At 32.4% G+C, this 23,294-nt stretch overlaps 1 protein-coding gene across 3 annotated transcripts in view; it reads left to right on the top strand.

Moving 5' to 3' along the window:
• Nucleotides 1-23,294, top strand: part of LOC118195307 (uncharacterized) — a 196,256-nt gene that overhangs the window by 44,520 nt on the left and 128,442 nt on the right. The window contains exon 3 of one of the 3 annotated variants that reach the window (XM_085820700.1): nucleotides 1,591-1,778. The exons of the other annotated variants lie outside the window; for them this stretch is intronic. Within the exon in view, the coding sequence (XP_085676826.1) occupies nucleotides 1,591-1,643 (53 nt within the window). The 3' untranslated portion in view covers nucleotides 1,644-1,778. Of the gene's footprint in view, nucleotides 1-1,590; nucleotides 1,779-23,294 lie in introns of those variants that run through there. 3 annotated transcript variants of the gene reach the window in all.

The raw sequence follows: 23,294 nt of genomic DNA, 5'->3' as shown, positions 1-23,294 counted from the left end.
GCGAGCCATTCTACATGGCTGTCACAAACACAATGCTATCAATCAATTATCTTGTTGCCACATACACATATAAAGTTCGAAACTAAAGGAAGAAAAACAAAAGAAATTTACGCTGTTTGCAACAATAAAATGAAGCAAACGATACTCACATAAACACATGCCCAACCTGTTATCCGGCTCAGTGAGCTCAAATTTTTTATGCTTATATATTGGTAAATTGTGCCTTTTTTTTTTTTTTTTTTTTTTTTTGGATTTACAAGTGATTGCATTATGTTGTTCTTATGTTACAGTTAAGTGTTTTATGCCTTTAGTAAATCTGCACGCAATAATTGTAGAATTATAAACATTTAAAAGTTGTTTAAGTGCTACTAACGAAGCCGCCATTTGTTTGCATTTGAAACTCTTAGCAGAATAGTGAATTAAGTGAGTTTCTACACCAACTTCAGTGTCCTTTTACCGAGTGGGACCGAAAGTAAACTTTCAGTTTTGTTCACCGAAACAACCGTTTCTGCCTTCTTGCCCGCTGGCTGAATTGCTTATTGTTGCGTAGAAACTATAAATTTAACTGTAAAAATTTGTCTTTAAACTATTTTACATTTTTCTGTGTTTTACAATTTTTAATGATGTTTTCAGGTTTTATGTATTTTTGCCTAACCGCGAAATGAGTAGTGAATTGATTAAATGAGAAATATGTCTGTAATAAAATTCGAGGAAATACGTTTACATGAAATTCAGCAAAAAATGTGTATAAATTAATAGACCAAAAAGGAAGTCATGTGGTGTACACATCAGATATTTTTTTTCCAGTGAAATGTTTATATCCTTAAATGTTGTGACTGAAATATATAATGAATATTAAGTGAACTCTTAATGCCCATAAGCATCAGCAGGTTATCTAGGTATATTTTTAATGATATTAGTTGATATTTTGAGCGAATCCTAAATATGTCCAAGTAAAGACAATTCGTTACATACTGCTACTATTCTGAAATAAGATTTGCTTTTAATTTCATGACGAATTATTAAATACTAACAGAGCAAAACATAGTAAAGAGTATAAAAACATGAATGCATCACAACATCCAAACTAATTGACTATAATTATAAACTTTGATCCAAAATCTTTGAATTACAGGTTAACTCTTCCAAAATTTAAAGTTAAAAAGTATTAAAAAGTATTTAGAGATATAAAACTCATAAGTGTAAAATAAAACTGAAATCTGATCTTAAGCATATAGCAGGTTGACACTTGATATAATTTTAAGTAAAAATGGAACTACAAGCCTATTATTTTAAGAATGAATTTCCTAGAAATTAAAGATATAAAATGTATAGTCTTTAATTCTCCAGAAATAAAAACTTTAAAACATAATATCTTACAATTAAAATGATATAACAAAGGCAAAAAACAGGAAGAAAAATTAGTTGTGATTTTACACCGTAAATTAACATCGAGTAAAGACTTATGCACTTCTTTAATAAAGAAAAAAAACTGATTAAAAAAAAGAAAAATTTATTTCAGTGGATCGTTTGTGCACGAAATTTGTAACAAATATTTCTTTAAAATGGTAATACTTTTTATTTTTCCAGGCCAGAAATTAAACGAAATGAAAGCAATGACAAGTTTTCTTCCAGGTATTTAATCAATATTCTGTTAACAACCAAAAAAGACAAAAACAGAAATGGCCTCCCATTGCTATCAGTTCACCAGTTGTGGTTTGTGGTGTGTTTTATAAGCCGATTACAGATCAGTGACTCTTCAGAATCAATTATGGAATCTGCTGTATATCAAAGTATGTAAATCTGATAGAAGTATTTAATAAAGAATTATCATGCGCAAAGCTTCCTAATGTATGCAATGCATTTTTTTGAAAACAAAATGTTTTAGAACTAATTGACTAATTTCAGACGAATTTCCAGACTGTTTTGACGTCAGTCTTTTAATCTCTCTTTTGAATGCTGATTACCCAAACTCATTCAGAATAATAATTCTAATGCGGTAAAATAAACAAAATTTAAATGGCTAAAATGGCCGTTGTGGCATAAAATCAATAAAACTTCCTCCGTGAGCTGTTAATTTAGTTAATTTAGGGAATTAATTCCTAAGCTTCAAATGCGGCTATATTCTGACTATATTTTGAGCTAAATGGCCTCGCCTTGTTACTCGAAGCCCTCACAGACGTGATACGCCTGTGTAATGATCAAATCTACTTTATATATTCAGCATGATGTCTAGATTGTTAATGTATGATTGTTAAAAATAAGCTAACTAGTCTGTATTGGTTTTTTTGCCAGAAAGAAAAGACTGTGCATTTATTTCGTAGTTCGTTTACAGAAAACTTTGTCCGTGTTGATTGATTTAATTACTGAATGTACGTAATTTGAAGTCTGTTTTGAACTGCAATAACTAAAATAAAGAAGAGACAAATATACCTTTGGAAAAAACAATGGAATTTCCTGATTTGGAATTATGCGAGGTTAGTTGAACATAAAATCATTATATACAGATGTATACAATTGATAAGAGTCCATTTGGTTTATAAAACAGATATTCAAATGGTAACAAGGCTGACTTGATAGCACCTAAAGAAAATCACTAAAAGGCCGCCTAAACGCAGGCCCGCGCCAAGCCTAATCGGCGCCGTCGTGCAAATGTCTAGCGAGCGCCTTTATGCAGTGACGCCTTTTGCTTTTGGTTAACATTTAAAATGAAGCATTATGAACATAATAATATGAAACACGAAAAAAAATTACATTTTATCTTTTGTCTAAATATGCAAACATTTTGTGCTTTATTAAAACCCACACTCAAACATATTTACTGAAGAATTATACATACATTTATGTTATAAAAAGCCGCTCAGCCGGTATAGTGGTTAGCGTTGCTGACTGCGGTGCCGAAGTGCCCGGGTTCGAATCTTCGAGAAGGCATGGATGTTTGTAAATGTATAATGTCCATGCGGCATGGGGGGCATTCTAAATATGCGCGTTGAAAGTTCTCTCGAAAGGTTGGTAGTAGAGGTAGAAGGGAGAGAGACGCTCAGACCCGCCCCCCAGGATGCTCTCCCTCAAAATTGGGGCAAAACTGAGCTAAATCGCACTGTCATCTGTAAGGTGCTCAAGGCTGTTGCCAACTACAGGCGTAACTTGCGCTCCTTTCCGTCGTTCCAGTAACAAGTTATTCGAAAGAAATATTAATTTTTAAAATGCATAAAATTGATAACAAAATTTGCCCCTATCATGTCTCTATATATTAATAAAATTCAAACTCAAAAAGTCATGCTTCAGTACCTTGAAGATAAAATTCCAAATGAAACAATGAGCTTATTAAGAAATAATATAAAGCAAATTATTTTAAGTAAGGTCAAACAGGCAAAGTATTTTTTCTATTTTACTTGATTGTACCCCTGATGCCAGCCATCAACAGCAGTTATTTGTTTGTATGAGGTATCTTAATTTAGAAAATTCAGACATGAGTACTGAAAAAAGGTTTTTAGTATTTTGTGTTTCAACAGATACGACCGGTGAATAACGAACAACATTCTTATTAAAGACTTAGAGGAAATGTTTTAGATATTAATAATTTACGCGGCCAAGAATACGACAGCGGTTCAAAGATGAGAGGTTTTCGACTAATTATGCTAAAATCGTTGATTTTCCAAATTAAAAAATTAAACTAAGTTTAACATAATATGCAAATAATATGTACACTTAACTTTTTTATGTAGAAAAACAACAACAATAAGCAATCAAAAAATATAAATGTTGCAACAGATTAGTATTATTGTACCAGTAGACACAAAATAATTATTAAGCAATTTGTCGAATGCGTCTTAATACATACTCATTGGCATCACGTATTTTCACGTTCAAATAAGAGACGAACTCATGTCCTAGTTATAACTTTCGGTTAAATAAGACAGTGTACTAGGAGGAAGGGGTACTCAGACCTGGCAAGCTCGAGGCTGCCATTACACAGTTAAACACCCCAACCCCTAAAGGTGATCCAAGAAGCCGCTAACCTATCGGTCGAGCCAACGAGCTAGGACTCAGCTGAGTGGACAGGAATATCCAGCAACTCACATTCCACGTCCCCGTTCTGGAGGGATAGTAAAAACATCTGCCATCAACAGGGGCCCCAATGCCGGACAGGAGAACGAAATCACTCAAACACTGTCAGACAGACCAGTCCACCAATCCGGCTTGCTAATAATACATCATGGTATACAGATGCCGGCTTTAGGCACCCTCAGGGGGAAACCATGGAAGGATATGAATATGCAGTTTTGAGCCTCCAGGCGCTTACTGGAAACCTCAAGCAGTTTAAAGGCTCCTTGAATTGGCCAACTCCACCGACGGGGGTGTTTCACCCCGAATAACCATGAATATCTCAATATATAGCTGAACCACAACCAACGGAACGGACGAAAATGCCATATGGTTCCTGCCGAGTCTGAAACAGCCATCGCTGGCGATGAATCCTGTTCTCTAGAGACTGATTTTAAACACCCGTGGCCGAGACTGCCTAGGTACAGATCGTAATCAGTAGCTTCCCAGGTTTTACCTTGGTCGACCCCCCAGGAGGGGCGTTCAAATAAGACAAGAATTTTCTTGTTCAGACAGGCAGCGAGACGAACTGCTTGTTTTAATGTTTGCCCGGCGCCTTTTTCACTCGGCGCCGTCGTGCGGAGCCTACCTAAACGAAGCGACAACATTGCTCGGCTATGCAATAAGTTTCCATCAAAACCTTATACTTTACTGCAGCTCGTCTATAAAGGGTACTCTTGTGATTCTGAGCTATTAAGCCAAAAAGGTAGAAATATCGTTACTTTCTTTCAATAGGAAGCCTCTGTTGTATCGATAAGCAGACGTAAATTCCGCTGGAAATGTGACGGTAGAGTCAACGCTGTTTGCATAATCGTGTTTCTTCTTCCTGTTTAGATAATCTTTCTATTCATCTATGGAAAATATAGAGACGAGTATGTAAATGACGGATATCAGAGTGTCGACATGGATTCATCTAATCATAAACAACTGACAGCCGTTCTAAGTTAAGCTTAATTGATAATATCATAAAGAAACTGAAATATAAAAATTAAATTAAGTGATATAATAAAAAGAATAACAACATGAAATTGAACATGTCTCTATACCTCGTGATTTCCCAGCGCGTTTTCATTGGCTGTTGCGATTATAACTTTGTTTCCCATCGTGCTGACGGTCAGTAGCCCTGTTGCAGGCTTTAGCAACATGTTTCACTTGCGCTAGCAGCGTGTTTCTCTATATAGACGGACTGGTGCAGACATCATCGTTAGAAAGTTTTTCGCAATATTATGTTGCTTCATTGCTTTAGAAAATTGCAGTCGCTTCTGTAGGAAGCGCTGTAATTTGGGACACTTGACAACGCTTCTTATCAGACGTATCCGTAATTTAATATTGTAGTGCATTGATCTCAACTTGTGGTCCCCGAAGTCATTTTGTACGGACTACGAATATAAATTTCAATTGTGTATTTGTTACAAATACTGTGTTATATAAAAATTTGAAGTGTATGAAGTCCTACTTTACATTACTTTGATTACAATTAAAAGCGAGCATGAATAACGTACCAGAAAAATCTATAAATTGGGCTTATTAGTTTACACTGAGATTTAAATTTTATTCAAAATTTCGAAGAAACAAATTGGATTAACATTTATTCGCTTCTGTTAAAAAATAACTGGGGTCAGTCAGTCTCTTTATCTAGGATGCTTTTATATGCAAACAGTACTTTTTGACAGTTAAAACTCGATAATACTAAAACTGTTTCACCGATGAGTATCTATCATTCGTAATGACGATAATGTCTAATAATGTTTTTTATAAGAATAGAAATGACTTCGAGTGTCAAACTATGATAAGAAAAAATTAACTTTATAATTGTTCGTATACGATGACATGTTTTTTTAATTTGTATCGAAGAAAAGTTTAATGAAAAATTTTAAAAAAATCTGAAAGCTTTCAAATTTTACCTTACGCCCAAACAGGCGTTTTTGTAACGTTTTGTGTGTTACCTTTATTTATTAAATATCATGTTCTTCGCACTTAAACCATAAAATTTAGTTCAACAGCAATACCGCAAAATAATTTCAAAATGAGCATATCTTTAGAATTTCCGATACACAGTCTCGCGCGCTGGAGATAATTTTTTTTCCGTACAGTGTTGCCATTGCTCGCTTTGAAATCATTAAGTTTGTTAATCCAAAATTTGTTAAAGTTTTACAAAATATGAAATAGGCAATAAAACAAATTCCAAATCCCAGATGCCCATATTCGGGTGGAAACGTACGTTATTCAAAATTTTATGGCTCTAGGTACCTTTGTTTTAACACAATGTGAGAAACATACATACATTTAGTGAGATTCTTCGTTATTAAATTTCTTTAAATATAATATAGGGCTCTAATATTTGGTGGCCACAATTTGAAGAGTCAACCGACATTTATAGTGAACCAACGGAAAATACCAAAACGAAATTAATAGTCCTTCTGGGTAAAATGCCTCTTTGGACTAATAAGAGAAAGGAACTAAGTTGTCATTATTCATTCTCAACTTTTGTCCCACTTTGAAAATTTTCATAGTTTGTTTATTTTTAGTTTAAATGGAAGTAAATTGTTTAATGATAAATTAAGCATATTAGAATTATTTGAATTAAATATCAGTTTGAAAATTAATATTTAGCTGTCAATATGTTTGACGTACAAAGCTGTAACTAACAAAAATATTTTGCACGTAACAAAACTTAAAATTTCATATTGAAAATAAGTTTTAATTTGAATTTTGTCCTTCAGGTTATTATTATTATTACTTATGTATATTTTAATAAACATTTAACAAGCAAAATTTAAAAATTAATTTATGTTTTTCTTTCTGATAACAAAGTTTCATTTTGCTTAGAAAAAAGAAAGAAAGAAAAAAGAGAAAAACTGTCCTCTTCAGCTGTTTTTAGGTTGTGCATTTGAACTGCGTGGTGAATTTAAGACTTTTGTTTTAGTATCCGGTGTACAGTTCGTTTCTGCAGCTTAGCATGGATCGAAAAGGTTAAAGAGCACAATCTCATAGGAAAGTAAAACATGAATGTATCCCATTGTCCCTCATAATAAAAGTGATTCCATTTAGCAATTTGAAGATCCAGCGGTTTGAATTTCGGCGACTGTGCATTTGATATTTTATGTTTCCTATTTCGAAAAATCTGATTGTTTCTGCAATAAATTTCCTGTGCTTTCTTTGTAATTCATGAAAATTAAAAAAATATATATTCCAAAATTTTATAATGAGAATAAGTTCCATTTTGTTTATTTTGATTGTCCATTCATGGTAATGGATATGATGCGATGTAACTAATATTTGTTAAAACTTAGTTACATCGTGTAACTTCAAAACTAGTATTTGGTGAATAATAATTCTCCCCATCTGGATGTGATCGACTGGGTCTCATTTCTGTCTCCAGAAACCCTTTAAGAAGGGTAGAATGTACATAATTACTGCATTATCTTGTGATATAAATGGTTATCATACTTATTTGGCAGTATGAAAAATCCTTGGTTAAAATCTTGGCAAGTACAAAGCTTTTCGTGCATATTTCCATCACTAGAAAAGACTACTAGGCTCGACAAAGACATTAGAAGGCGGCTATGTCCATTGTAAGATGTTTTGAATGGCAATAAGAAAATTCATGAATTATACTTTATACTTAATAGCGGAAGTACCCGATACAGTTAAGTTAGATTGCGAGTAATGTATTATTTTGCTTAAGACATCATTTGAAAATTCGTATAATAGCATATTACACGTCATCATTGTAATACATAAAAATCTGATGTGTACATCACATGACTTCCTTGTACGGAATATTAAATTATACGCATTTTTTCTTGCATTTCATTTAAACTTATTGGATTGAATTAAATCTACTTCGCCGACAGCGCATAAACCACAATAGAATACATGCATTCTTTAAAATTCACTCTAGTATTTGTTTACCATAGCGACACTCTGGCGCTAGATTCACTTAACAGTATTAATAATTATATATTATATAACGGAAACTAAGTTAATTGTTATATAATCCAATAATTATATAACAGGTAACTTATATATTTCGTTCATATTATAACTCATAATGCACAAAATTTATATCATTTCAAGAATAGAATTATCTAATCGTTGCCACATGTTCTCTTCAAATACTATAATAAAGCTAGAATGATGTATAAAAGAAATTAAGCAAACAAAACAAAAAGGAAACAGTTTTTCACAGACGATTGAGTATTTCTCATTTAATTAATTCAGTTCTCACTTCGCGAGAAGGCAAAAATACATAAAAACTCAAAATATCTATGTAGAATTTGACTTAATTCACAGCATGAGAGCACGAAGTAATATTTAAATGGTTTATTTAATAGAAAGAAATAAAAGTAATTAAGAAAAGTATATAAAGATGAAGTTAACGGTATGCAGGATTAACATAATGATGCACCAACAGTCCTTTTACACCTAAAGGCATAACATCAAAAGCACAATCTAAATTCATAAACTCTTGAAGACGTGTGAGCCGTCTGCTCACGTCTGCCCTCCACTCTCGACCAGGTCTCAGCGCTGTCTGGGATGATTCTTACTGCGCTGGGTGATGCTATACTGATGACGTCATAATCCTGGTATTCTAATTCAGCATTGGACGTTGATGACTCCCACAGCTTCGGCCAGCCTGAAGAGGCATCGTCCTCGATGTCTGTTGAATGGACATCACCATCATGTACCTGCAAAGAGAATAAAAAAAAAAAGAAAGAAAAAAGAGTATCAGGTCCTTAGGCTTTGAGCTGATACAAGCATTAAATCAATTTGACCATGGCTTCATATGGTCAGCCGCAGTAGATGTCAAATTCGGTCCTTCATGGCATCCTACTTTCTCGACTTCATATCTGTCATTTGGTCGAACAGCTATGATTTTATACGGTCCATGAAATTTAGGTCGTAGTTTCAAACCAGTCCCATATTGAGTTCTCTGAATGGCTACCAAGTCGCCAATCTTGTATAGTTTCGGTTTCTTACGTTTCTTGTTGAATTGTTTACGGTTCTCTTCTTGAATCCTCAAAATGTTGTTTTTAGCATCTTCTCTCATTTCATCACGTTCTTGTATCAATTGTTTTAGATATTCTTCATTCAATATCTCGCCAATTCTCAAATCTTCTTTATTCTTCATTTTCGTGCCTATGAGAAGCTCAAACGGTGAATATTTCGTACTTCTCGTAGTTGTACTGTTGATTATTCTCTGAACATCTGGAACATACTTAAACCATTTCGTTGAATCTTCATGTGATAATTTTGACAAAACAGGAATCAAAATTCTATGAATTCGCTCAATTTGTCCGTTACCTCTTGGAATACCGGTAGTAATTTTGACATGTTCTATACCTTCTTCAGTACAATACGCTGAAAATTCTTTCGATGTAAAGGCACTACCTCGATCTGAAATGATTCTGGCTGGATTTCCAAATACAGTCTGTTGTTGCTTCAATTTTGAAATAACTTCTTGCGTAGTTGGTGATTTCACTGGATAGAACCAAGTAAATTTCGTAAAAGCGTCGACAACAGTTAGAATGTGTTGGTATCTCTTGTTCGTCGATGGAAGAGGTCCAATAAAGTCGATATGATACGTACTCAAGGAAACGTTTTCTTTCGGTACAGGATGAAGAAATCCTTCAGCTTTTCCTTGCTTCTTGTTGTACAGTATACATTCTATTCAGTTAGCAATTACTTTTTCAACTTTACATTTCAGTCTGGGAATATAGAATTCTTGCTCTACGGCATTCACAGTTTTATCTACAGCAAAGTGACCTTTTTTATGTACCTTCTGTATGATTTCATTCTGTAAGGATTCTGGCACTACTAGAAGATCTTTACCATTTTCAAATTTTTACAAAATATCATTTCTCACCAAGAATCCATTTTCTTCTCCCTTCTCAACTAAATTCTTTATCAATTTCACATGTTCATCTTCATTCTGTTGTTGTGCTAACCGAATCTTCTCAGTTACATCGGATGTGTATGATGTTAAAATTAAAGCATTTCTACTTAAAGCATCAACATGTTTCATTTGGCTTCCTGAACGATGTACAATTTCGTAATCGAATTCTTCAATAAACATTGCCCATCTTGCAATTTTAGGAGTTAAATCTTTTTTATCTAAAGTTTTATGAAAAGCACTACAATCAGTTACAATTTTGAATTTAGCCCCTAACAAATAGTTTCGAAATTTCTTCAGAGCTTCTATTACTGCAAGAGCTTCTAATTCGTAACTACAGAGTTTCTCTTGCTGCGGTGAAGTCTTCTTACTCATATACTGGATTGGATGATAATTACCATCATCAGACAATTGGAGTAATACCGCACCAAAGCCTTGACTACTAGCATCAGTATGAAGTTCTAATGGATATCATTGCCTAAATATGTGTAGAACAGGTGCCTGAGAGAGAATTTCTTTCAATCTGCAAAAAGCTTCCTGTTGTTCGGAATCGAACTTAAAACCAATACCTTTTCTAAGTAAGTCACTAAGAGGTTTAGCTATTTTAGCATACTGAGGAATGAATTTACGGAAATAACCTGTTAGTCCTAAAAAGCTTTGTAGTTGTTTACAGTTACGCGGTTGTGGAAAGTTTCGAACAGCAACAGTTTTGGAAGGCGATGGTCGAATAGTTTCGTTTTCAATTACATGTACCAAAAATTCAATTTTACGTTTTAAGAATTGGCACTTTTTGAAATTTATTTGTAACCCATACTCCGAAGCAGTTTTGAATACTCTTTCTAATTTGTCTAAACATTCAGCTTCATCATTAGCCGGTATGACTATATCCTCCATATCAATAATTAGTACACCTTCATTTAACAAGTCACGGAATACTGAATAAATATACCTTTGAAAAACATTTGGACTAATACATAAACCAAAAGGAGCTTTAAGAAATTCGTAGATACCATTATGTGTTACAAATGCGGTATATTTGGTGCAATTTTCGTCTATGTCTACATGGAAAAAGCCATTTTTCAAATCTAGTGTAGTGAAGACCTTTGACTGTTCTAAGTGATCAAGTACTTCCGAAATTAAAGGCAGTGGGAATTTGTCTTTAATAATCTTCTTATTTAATTTCCGATAGTCCACGCATAAACGTTTCGAATTATCACGCTTGTTACACAAAACAATAGGCGCCGAATAATTAGAATTGCTAGGCTTTATTATGCCCTCTTTCAACCATTTCTTAATTTGATCGTCAACAACTTTTTGTTCTGCAAAAGACATGTATCTTCTATTTTGACAGACAGGAATATCATCACATAAATTTATTTGCATTTTGAAGTCAGATTGTCTATTTTTCCGAGGCTGGTACGAATTAATTAAATTACACAGTCTTTCTTTATGTTCTACATTCGAAATATGCGATGAATAAATCTCGTTGACAGAAATAGCATTCACCAGATGTGAAAGGTAATTAAACGTCGAGCTACTTCCGCTTTCGGGACTTTTGTTTACATTAACAGAGACGCCAGACGATCGCGAAGGATCATAAGCATTCTTCAATGAGAAAGCAATATTCAAATTTCCCATAACGCAACGAACGTTAGAATTTCGAGATGACTCAGCAGTTATCAAGTTTACATTACTTTTATTCCGATGAGAAATTATTTGAAGGCCATTCTCGGTAAAAGAGAAGTTAAACTGATTCAATACATCCAAACCTAATACAATTTGATTACATAATGACTTGACAACATAAATTTTCGTACGAAGTAAAAAACCATCAATTAAAATATTAGAAATGAAAAAGCCGATGGGGTACGTTTGCTTTGATTCAATTCCGTTTAATGTGATATCGCTACAATTTAAATTAGGAGAACCAATCCGCTTGTGTAACTCTACGCTGCATATCGTTACATCTGAACCAGTGTCAACTAGACTATCAACTAAATGATTATTTATTTCTACAGTCTTCATAATTCTATCCTTGTCACAAATTCGTTGTAATAAAGCTGCTTGTTTCTCGGGGGTCTGCTCTGGACAGTCAGTTGAATAATGCCCATACTTTTTACATTTTATACATTTTACACCCTTTGATTTGTTTACACAATGTTTTGAATAATGTCCAAATTCTTGGCAATTAAAACATTTGACCTTATTAACGTTAGATTGATTTCGGTTTGATGACGAAAGCTTACTTCTATCTTTAACTTGAGTGTCTACTTTCGGTTTCGGATTTTTAAACTTATCTTTGTCCGATCTCATTTTATCATAAATTTTAAGCCTTTGTTTAAATTCAGATATTGTTTCGCAACCATATAGTATAGTTTTCCTAACCACCGAATCGGGAATACATTCATTAATAACATATTTAATTAATGAAGCATCTTCAATGTTACCTCGCGAACACATTTCTTTCATTTTCAAAAAATACTCATCTAAAGATTCATTAGGCATTAATTTACTTTTACATAACATTTCATGCAATTCAGCAGAATTAAAAGCTTTACCATATTCAGATTTCAAAAGCTTTTTTAACTTACACCAGTCATTAACTTTAGGTTCACTCTGAATAAATAGTTTCGCTTTACCTTTTAATGATCTTTTAGCAAAAACTAATTTATGCAAATCACTTAATTTCAAAGAATTTATAACATCTTCAAATTCATCAATCCATTTATCAACATTTTCATATGCATTACCAGAAAAAGGATTAACAATACTTTCAATATCCGAAAAACTAAGATGAGGTTTAAAATGATCTTGAATTGGAAGCTGCATACTATTATTTACTTGACACTCATTAAAACCAGGATTGTCTCTTTGATTATCATCAAGCATTACTTCAGAAATTTTATTAATAGTTTCATCTTCAATATCACTATTTTCTTCATGCAAAATATTTTCAAATAGTACAGATAAATCACATAGGAAAGAGACAATTCGGGTTACGACTTCCATTTTTGAACCTTCTGAATTTATGCACAATACATTGCAAACTTTAATTAACTCATTCAAAGTAAAACTATTCTGCACTGCATCTATTTTCTTATTAAATTCTTCAGAAAATGGTTTAAATATAAAGCCAGAAAATTCACGTAATCGTTTCCGGTTATTTCGATCTCCATTAGTATTAAAAATAAGCTTATGCAAACTTTTGATTTCAGAACTTTTACTGTTCTTTAAAGCTGCTTCCAAATCTGGAATTTCTACTAACTTCATATTGGAAAGAAAGTTTTGTACTCACCCGACAGATGATCGTCGTCAATTGGGTAATCCACACTTTATACGAGTAATCCAATAAATCGAATAATTTTCACTCAGTAGTTCAAAGGACAGTTCTACTACTCGCACATTTTGGAATTCGAGGCCGCACGGTTGGTCGCCATATTTTTTTGTAGAATTTGACTTAATTCACAGCATGAGAGCACGAAGTAATATTTAAATGGTTTATTTAATAGAAAGAAATAAAAGTAATTAAGAAAAGTATATAAAGATGAAGTTAACGGTATGCAGGATTAACATAATGATGCACCAACAATCCTTTTACACCTAAAGGCATAACATCAAAAGCACAATCTAAATTCATAAACTCTTGAAGACGTGTGAGCCGTCTGCTCACGTCTGCCCTCCACTCTCGACCAGGTCTCAGCGCTGTCTGGGATGATTCTTACTGCGCTGGGTGATGCTATACTGATGACGTCATAATCCTGGTATTCTAATTCAGCATTGGACGTTGATGACTCCCACATCTATATTAAAAATTACGAAGTAAATCTTAAACACTTATTTCCTCGAAAAAATTCCAGAAAGAATTAAGCATGATTTAATTGGCAATAATAAATGAATGCGTTATCTTTGTTGTTGAGAAGCTAAGTTTCTCTAGATTGGCAACAAATCCACTAGTATCCTGTTTCAAATGTAAACATCAATGGCCGCCATCAAAAAAAGGCTTAGCGGCACTTAGACAACTTTAAAATTGTTGATGATTCTAAAAATATTGCATACAGATTTATTAAAGGCATAAAAACCTTAACCGGAAGATAAAAACAAAATAATACAATCATTTTTAAAGCAAAAAATGTACAATTTACAAACATATAAGAGTAAAGAAACTGAGATCACTGAGCCGGGTAACAGAGTGGATATATATATAAATATATTTATATACGTTTGGTGCGGCCGATTGCAACCAAAATACGAGGTGCACATCTACATGTTATAGCAGTCCTATATACAAAATTTCAACGTTCTGAGGCTACTCGTTTTTGAGTTATGCGAGATACGTACGCACGTACGTACATACGTTCGTACAGATGCCACGAAAAATTCTCTTCAGAATTAATTTTAAAGCAGTTTTATAATTTTTTGAAGGAAAAGAGTATTTTATTCTGTCCTTACGTACAGATATCACGCAAAAACACCGTTAAATTGCATTCGATAGCGGTCAAAGTGGATAATTTCGTTGAAATATGCTGCCTGAAACTTTTCGCGATTACAATACTTTCTTTTTACTTCGTACAAGGAAGTAAAAAATACCAAAGAAATAAACTAATATTCAGTGCATGTATCCACAACTGACTACGTAATCACAGAATCATATGGTATATATACCCATATGATATATGGAATTGCCATTTGGGTCAGCAAAAAGAAAAACAAATGCATTATTTTGAACAAAAAAAAAAAAAAAAAAAAAAAAAATACGTTTCATAATAATGCATTTTTCAGTCTGAACCCACATAAAAATTTCGGTAGAAAAAATGACTAATTATCTCTCATTATATCAGCATTATATCAAAGCATTATATCTCTCATTATATCAAAGGCACGCAAGACATTGTTGCTGTGATATATCACTGTTACCTTTGCTGCTGATATCAGTACTGTTGCCACTCGGAAAAATGAGGACGACAATTAGCGTTTTAAGCGTTTTTAATTAATATCTGCGATTTAGCTTTTTTTTTTTTTTTCCAGGACCCAGAAAAGAACTGTATAATGTTTGGTGACGATGTCTGTAGTGCCTGAGTTATTAGCGAACAAACAAACATACAGACTTTTCTTCTTTATATGTATATATAGATTGTAGTTTCATTGAACAGTAGGTTACCGAGGACACCTAAATGGGTGGATGCAGGTGATCTGGCAGCAAGTGATTTGGCTCAGTTCTAGAAGCAAATCTGTATATTTGTTTTACCTGTTTCAAGGAAGATTTCAGTCATAACTTTGTACTACTTGAAATTATTTGACATTTTTCTCATCTGGCTTAGAAATTACGATTTAGAGTGGAATGAAATTTCATATTTTCCTCTTTATCTTATCTGTTTATACAGGCGACCCACAGGAATTAGCAGATATGCAACACTATGCAATTTTAGACGCAATTTCAGAATCTACCTACACTAGATAAATAAAATAATATCAAACAAAAAATAAGTAAAAGAAAAATGAAATAAAAAATACAAATTCTAGGCAATACTTATCCCGCGCTCAAAAGGAATCATCACAAAATAACAAGTTTTGTAGTCTAATGCGAAACTGGAAGAAGTCGTACGTAAAAACATATTCCTTATCTTAAAAAACTCAGATGTTGAAGGTGTCATGTCATGTATTTTACATTCTAGAAAGATTTGACAAATAAATTGGAAAGCTGTTGAGTAAAATTCCACTCGCTCCCGAATCGCTATTTTTGGGAAGAATACAAATCGAAGACTGTTACCAAATAAAAAAGAGAATTATAAAGAAAGAAGAAATATCTCCTTTGCGCTCGTGTGATCGTCTGCTAAAACGCAAAGGGAAAGTATATAAGAATTCTAAAGGTTATTTTTTTTTAGAAAAACAAAATTGTTTGACGTAATCCAAGAAAAGAAGTTTGTTTCTCAAAAGCTCGGGAGACATGAATACGTAAACCAAAATTTTTAGACGGTGAAGTTTTTTGCAATCCATTGAGCCGTAGCCATCGAAACTCAAATTGTAGCGTCTTTTTTATTCAATGCCAAGATACGTTACATCGCATCATATCCATTATCATGAATGGACAATCAAAATAAACAAAATGGAACTTATTCTCATTATAAAATTTTGGAATATATTTTTTAAACATTTTCAGGAATTAGAAAGAAAGAACGGGAGCTTTACAAAGAAATTTATTCGAATGCAAGATATTTTAAAAACCGACATTTAAATCTCCAATGAATTCATGCTATGCTTTAAAAATGAGTTATATTTGCTGGGAAATAAATCGTAAACTGTTGTCTTTAAGATTAATTCACATGTATTTATTCGATACATAGATTTTAAAGGTCGTTTTCTTAATTTTATCCCATTAATCATTTACGTAATTTAAAATAATAATTAAAAATGTTTTGAATATTATTTCGAACATTTACTTTTTTTTTTGCATACACTCTTATATTTGTGAAAATGTGCATTAATAGTGGAGAGTTTGGGAAAGTGATGAAATATTAAAATATCAAAAGAACATTCTAGCAAACAGAAAATCTGGGAGGAAATGAAGCAAATCAAATGCATAAATTTTTACTTGCTTGTTCAAAAGATATTAGATAGATTTTAGACAATAAAGAGAAATATTTTAAATTAAAAAATCGGAAGGATTCAGATTTTAATATCGCACAAGAAGGCTTATTAAGGTTTTTTATTATCTTGTTGAGCATGGCACATTAAAAATCGATTCTTATTAAGTATCATTTGTCTTTACTTAGTAAGAATAATTTTTTTCACTTTAACACCATATAAAATGCAAGAGCAAAATCACAATATACTTTTAAAAAAGCAAATCTTCAGAATTCCCGAAAGCGTGTTAGAGGTACCATACAGTATTTTATATTGACTGCATTATTCATTTGAAAACTTACCGTTCAACACACCAGCCATCTAAAAGAGTTTACATAAAATAGTGCATGTAATGATTTTATATTACAAATATCCGAATTTGTGGATTAAAACTGAAAGATAAATATTATATTTTACTGAATGGCAAGAGTATGCTCAGCTGAAGATAAACCTGTTTATTTCGAAACAATATTGTCATTTCTCATTTACAAATATCTGAGTTTGTAAATAAAAATTCATTAAATCTGTACAAAATATAAACTCAATTTAAAAAAATAAAAAATCTGAAAGTTTTCAGATTTTATTTTACACCCAAAGGGGCGTTTTTATAACGTTTTGTGTGTTAAATTTATTTATTAAATATTACGTTCTTCGCACTTAAATCATAAAATTCAATCCAACAGCAATATCGCCAAATGTTTAAAAGAGCATATTTTTAGAATTTTCGATATACAGACTCTCTCGCTGGAGATAAAAATATCCCCCCCGCGCAGTATTGCCATTGCTCGCTTTGAAATCGTTGCGTTACTTAATCAAAAACTCATAAATGCTTTACACAGTATGAAATAGGTAATAAAACAAATTACAAATTACAAAGTTGGGCTTTCAGATGCCCATAATCCGGGTACACACGTACGTTATTCAAAATTTTATGGCTTTAGGTACCGTTGCTTTATCACAGTGCTAGAAACATACATACATTTATGCAGATTCTTCATTATTTAATTTATTTGATAATATTTGATGGGGCGATAATATTTGATAGCAACAATTTGAAAAGTGATTCGCCGTTTATAGTGAATTGATATAAAATGGCAAAACGAAATTAATGGCCCTTTTGAACTAACGCTCCTTTGGATTAAAGGAAAAAAAATTCCGAATTCAAGATGCTTATGCTTGGGAGTGGACAACTACGGATACTAAACATTTTTCTAGGTGCCGCTGCTTTTCCACAGTGCGAGGAACATACATACACATTCTTCATTTTTTTAAAGTAATATATAGCTATAGCATCTGGTTGCAACAATTTGGAAAGTTATTCGGACATTAAAGTGATAAGGACAAAAAGTTAGTTTCGAGACCATATAGTATATCTTTTGCTGTAAAAAAAGATAGAAGTAAAATAAATAAACTAATTTCAAGCTGAAAACCTTAAATCACACTTTAATATTTCAAAGAAAGTTTTGCCATTAAAATTTTCAAAATATACATTGGTCAGTAAAAAATAACGCACACTCCACTATACTTCGGGAATGGTAACCACTAGATAAATGAAAATTTATGGGTAAAAGCATTTGTTATTTACCATTTAACCTGTATCTAATACGTTTTTCTTGTTCTCGCAAGAAAACCACCATATTGATCAACGTGAGGCTCTGCTGTGCCAACGTACATTGATCGAATTGTTCTGGGAATCCAGAGATAATTCGGCTACATCGATTTACAGTAAGATGCTGCCGATCTATGGAGACAAACAATGAAAGGAAGTAAGTGTGTATCAATGTTTGCTTCAGAAGTTTGGAGAGGTAACTGCAACCCCTAGAACCAGTTACAATCAGGTAGACCATCACAACCGATATAAATTCATCTGTCATCGAGGAACTCATTCAAATTTATAGGTGCATCACAATGAAACAGATCATACAGCACAAATGCCAAAATACCTCTGATTCGTGTTCCCTTAGAATTTCCAATTATCATTATTCGTTGTTTTATTTTTACTTTAATTAGCAGTTATGCTAACAGTAACCCAACAATTCGGCTGCAAAAACATTTGTGCTCGATTTATTCCACGGCTCTTGAAAAGGGAGATGATGCAAATCAAAAGGAAAGCATATTATGATCTTCTGCAAAGTTTCTGTCGAGGCTGTCCAAAATGTTTTCTTGAAATCATCGCGTATGGCGAAATTTGGCTGTTTCATTTCGATCTCGAGAGAAAAAGGCAGTTGATGGAATGGAAATGAATTCTTGTCATGGAAACAAAGATAGCTGCAGTAAAACGAATAAATCGTATACTGAATGATACTTCCAAAGAACCAATACTTCTTCAAAATTACACTTCACACAAAATTACACTTGTCTAATGTTTACCATGCACAAAGCATTTCTTTTTGATCGATCTGTGTATTAAATTACTAAAAGTACTAAAAATCGTACACTTTTAAAACTATGAAATGTAATCTACGTAATTTTTTAAATTAGTTAAAAAAAAAAAAGGCGACCTTATTGTGTATTTTAAATAAAACGCTATCGATTTCGCGAGTGATCAAATACAAGTTCCTCTTCTTCAAGAGCAGGATAATTTTTGATTTTTACTTCCCTGTACAAAGTAAAGGAAGTAGTGTAATTGCGAAACATTTCGAGTATCATATTTCAGCGAAATATCCATTTGGACTGTTTCCGATTCCATTTAGACGATGTTTTTGTGTGACATATGTACGTACGGACAGAATAAAGAACCGATGTTTCCAAACTGAATTGTAAAATGGATTTAAATTGGATTCAGAAGAAATTTTTTTTCTTGAGTATATGTGCATACGTATAGGTACATATATGTATACATGTACGTATGTATGTACACTGCTCAAAAAAAAAAAAAAAGGACAGTGCTATATCTCCCGTTCTACTGGGCCGATTGACAAAATTCAAATTGCGTTTTTCATGTCTCGAAAGCGCGACTTAGGATATATATTAGATTTATATATAGCACTATTCTAACATGGGTATTTTGACACAAAATCGGACTTTTTTTTAAATAACATACCACGTTTTTTCCATATCTCGATTCTACGTCTCAAATTATGCCAGAATACCAAGTTTTATAAAAATCGTACGAGTAGTTTTTAAAATATTAGCTCTCAAAATTTTAGCTCCTCAATGTTAATTGAATTTGGCAAATATTTATTAATATCTCTTTTTTTATTATAATTTTTTGATTTTTTCTCTCACATTTCGAAATTTAGGTTCATTCCAAATAAAATTTATCCATTTTTGTGTTTTATTTTTTAAATTTCTATTTTTTAATAATTTTTATAAATTTTTCGAAAAAAATTTTGAATTATAACCTATAAAATTTTTACCATCATATTAAAGTAGGTGTATTTTTAAGCATATCTGCAAAAAATTAGACTTTTTTATTCAAAATTTTCTAAGATATACACGAAATTACATATTTTCGAGTTTTGAAATTTGGCATCTTTTTTTTTTGAGCGATAATAACGCCAAATGTGGTTTTTGGATTTTTGTTACAGTGAATTGCCACAGCTATTTTTTAACCTTAAATTTCAAGTAAGATTTTACGAAGAATTAATTATATAACATTTTTTCCCTCAATGAAGCGTAATAAATATTTATTAATACTATATGAAAAGCTATTTTTTAAAAATTATAGATGATATTATTCAAATTTTTAACTATTTTTTTTTAATTTCTCTCTATCTTCTTTTTTTCAAAAAAAAATAAGAGTAAATTTTTACCTTCGGCGTTTTATCGTCTGCTACTTTACTTCGTTTAAATCGAATTGTCTAAAACTGAGAATTTTCGTTTGAAATTTATTTGAATTTTATGACATTAACTGCATAATTTATTTCTAAACAAACTGTTGCTTTTGAAGTGGCTGAAAGAGCGGCTGATACTATCATCCACACTTTTAAAGCACAGTATATTTTTATAGAAACATAATATTTAGAATAATCATTTTTATAAAAGTCAAATTCTGATATAAACATACAGCCCTCTAGAGACTGAATTAATGGAAGTTCAATGGTTATGTAGAAATGATCTGCAGCTAATTAATGGCTGGATAAGTCAGCAGATTCTGTGGACAAGTAAGAATAATTCTATAAACGCCACCCAACATTCAGGATTCAATTAACAACGAGGATAGGATGTTTATTAAATGAATTTAAGAAATTTTAAAACATAAAAAACCAACTCAATTTTATCCTAAAATGTATTTTTGTGCGTAGCGTATTTTCATTATATCCTTAAAATTCTAATTTAGAATGTAATTGACAAGAACTGAATCCTAATCATCAGTAATATAATAAGTAATTATTACGGTTATTAATAAATCCTTCTTATAAAGTAATTGCAAATATTTCAAAAAACTTTCTGTCTAAATGCAAATATTTTTCTATGCAAATATTTTAAATTTTATATTAATCAAGATTGCACACGATATTATTTATTTGCACTTCAATTCTTACTGTCAGTTCCAGTAGAAGTTACAAATCAATTATATTTAATTAAGGATTGGATTGGATTATTTAATTATGGCAAAGCACACGAGGGCTATCTCCCTAAGGGGAGAGATGCCTTCGTGGAGGACGTTCTAAGGTAAACTGGCTCGTATACACGTTATACATGGGGAAAACCACGAAAACGCCGATGCGCTCAGCCCGTTCGCGAGATTCGAACCTCGGACCGAACTACCAATGATCAGCGTCTTTGCCGCTCGGCCGCTGGTGGGCTATTTAATTAAGGAATGACCATCTAAGTTTAGAAACAGCGTACCGTAACAGCAATTCAATTATTGGCGCCGTATCTTTCATGTTACTCCCGATTGGCAAGCTACATGATCGCGCTTGGAAATCGCGCTTAAACTAGGTTAGTTGGTTATTTGAACATAGAAAGAACATGGGAGCTATTTGATTAAGATGCTTTCATAGAGAACCTTTGTAAAGAGAACCTAGAAAACTACGAAAACCAACTATGCAAGCCTGGGTTAGACTTCGCAACAAACAATTAGTATTTAACAATCTTCAAATGCTAGGCAACTGGTGAGGCTCCAATTAAATCTCCAATTTAATATTTTATTTGTAAATATTTAAAATATTGTTGTACTCTTAGACACAAAAAGCAGAATTTAAGTTTTGTTAACTTGTTAGTAAACTACCAAGCCGTAGTGCAAATGAATATTCAATTTCTTTTGCAATAATTGTATTCACTTAATATTCTTGGAATATGAGCTAAAGAAGGAACGTTCTCGGAAGATTTAAAAAGTGTTTAAATCCAGTGATATTACGTTTGTCTTACAAGCTTAGGATCAAAACGATTCTGCAATTGCCCGAGTAGTTGACTTGTAAATGGCTGTGAATTAAGCAGATGACTTTTAATCTTACGTTTTCAGTCAGAAAACGTATTCCAAATGTTTTGTATTGCATGGCAATGCATCTTTTCATTATTCAATAACCAATCGGAGAACCGCTTGTGCTCCGAAAATAAGTATGTGTACTCAATTGTCCTGCATGTTCTTCAAATTTGTCTTCTTATGATTTTTTCCTCCCCAAAACTAAAGGCCTCTCAAAGGAAAGTTTTTTGACATTGAGGAGACAAAAGGAGTATGACATCTACTTTTAGAGGCATGTCAAAAACAGATCTCTACAAGCCTTCTCTTCTATTACATGTTGTGCATTCAGACAAATAGTTGCATCAGCGTAAATTCTATAATCTATTTTTTGTAACACTCTTATTACTTTATTAACATACAGTGAATATATACTAAACCTTTTACTTCAGCTTCAGTAATTAGGAATTTTTGACGGAATTGTTGTCGGAACTAGGACTTAGAAGATAAGTCAAATTGAATATTTAGATAATTCAATAAATTCATGGTCGAAGTTTCAATATTTTATTTTCGGAGGGAGGGGAAATTTTTTCAGTTTTGGTCTAATATCCTAAGTATATTTGCTTCGATTCTTTATTTTTTCCATAAAAGCGAAAATCTTACGCATGGTATACATATAACGCATAGCTTCAAATTGAAATTTAATAATATACAGGGTGGTTATAATTAAAATTTTACTTTGAAACGGTCATAAAAGGAAAACTACTGGATCAAGTGTTATCTAACTTTGTAACCGTGTAAAGGATGTCATAGGAATTTATTTTCTGCGAAAAAAAGAAAGTTGGAAACCTCACCACCAGGGGAAAATGGCTCTGTATGCAATATTGTTAAACGAAATATGGGTCGGAATCTAACTTAACCTTTTGTTACACGGGTTTAATATGTTGTATACCCTTAAGAAACTTTGAAGTAGGCAAATTACCATTTTAAAGGCGTTAAATTCGATAAACGTCGAGTGAACCACGAATTAGCGATTAGAAAATGTGAGATCGCAAATCACTCGCACAAGTGCGTACAATCTGGAGATCGTTTTCTTACAGATCGCTAATTAGTAATTTTTGAAGTCTGAATTCGGCACTAAAACATGAAGATACTGATTCAAAACGCTTTTAATCGATTTGGGCCAAAGAAATCTCTCATGTTATCTATCTAGTTCCATTGCATTCTCCTACTGCATTCGATTTCATAGCAGTCATTCCACACCGTTTAGTGTTGAATGACAGCTAGTATTATAAGTGAACCATTTTTCTCTGAAGAGCAGTC

Source organism: Stegodyphus dumicola, chromosome 7, assembly GCF_044657685.1.
Source record: "Stegodyphus dumicola isolate Sdum_Otavi_A_Nest chromosome 7, ASM4465768v1".
NCBI classification, from domain to species: Eukaryota; Metazoa; Arthropoda; class Arachnida; order Araneae; family Eresidae; genus Stegodyphus; species Stegodyphus dumicola.
This window is presented reverse-complemented; position numbering and strand designations above follow the sequence as displayed.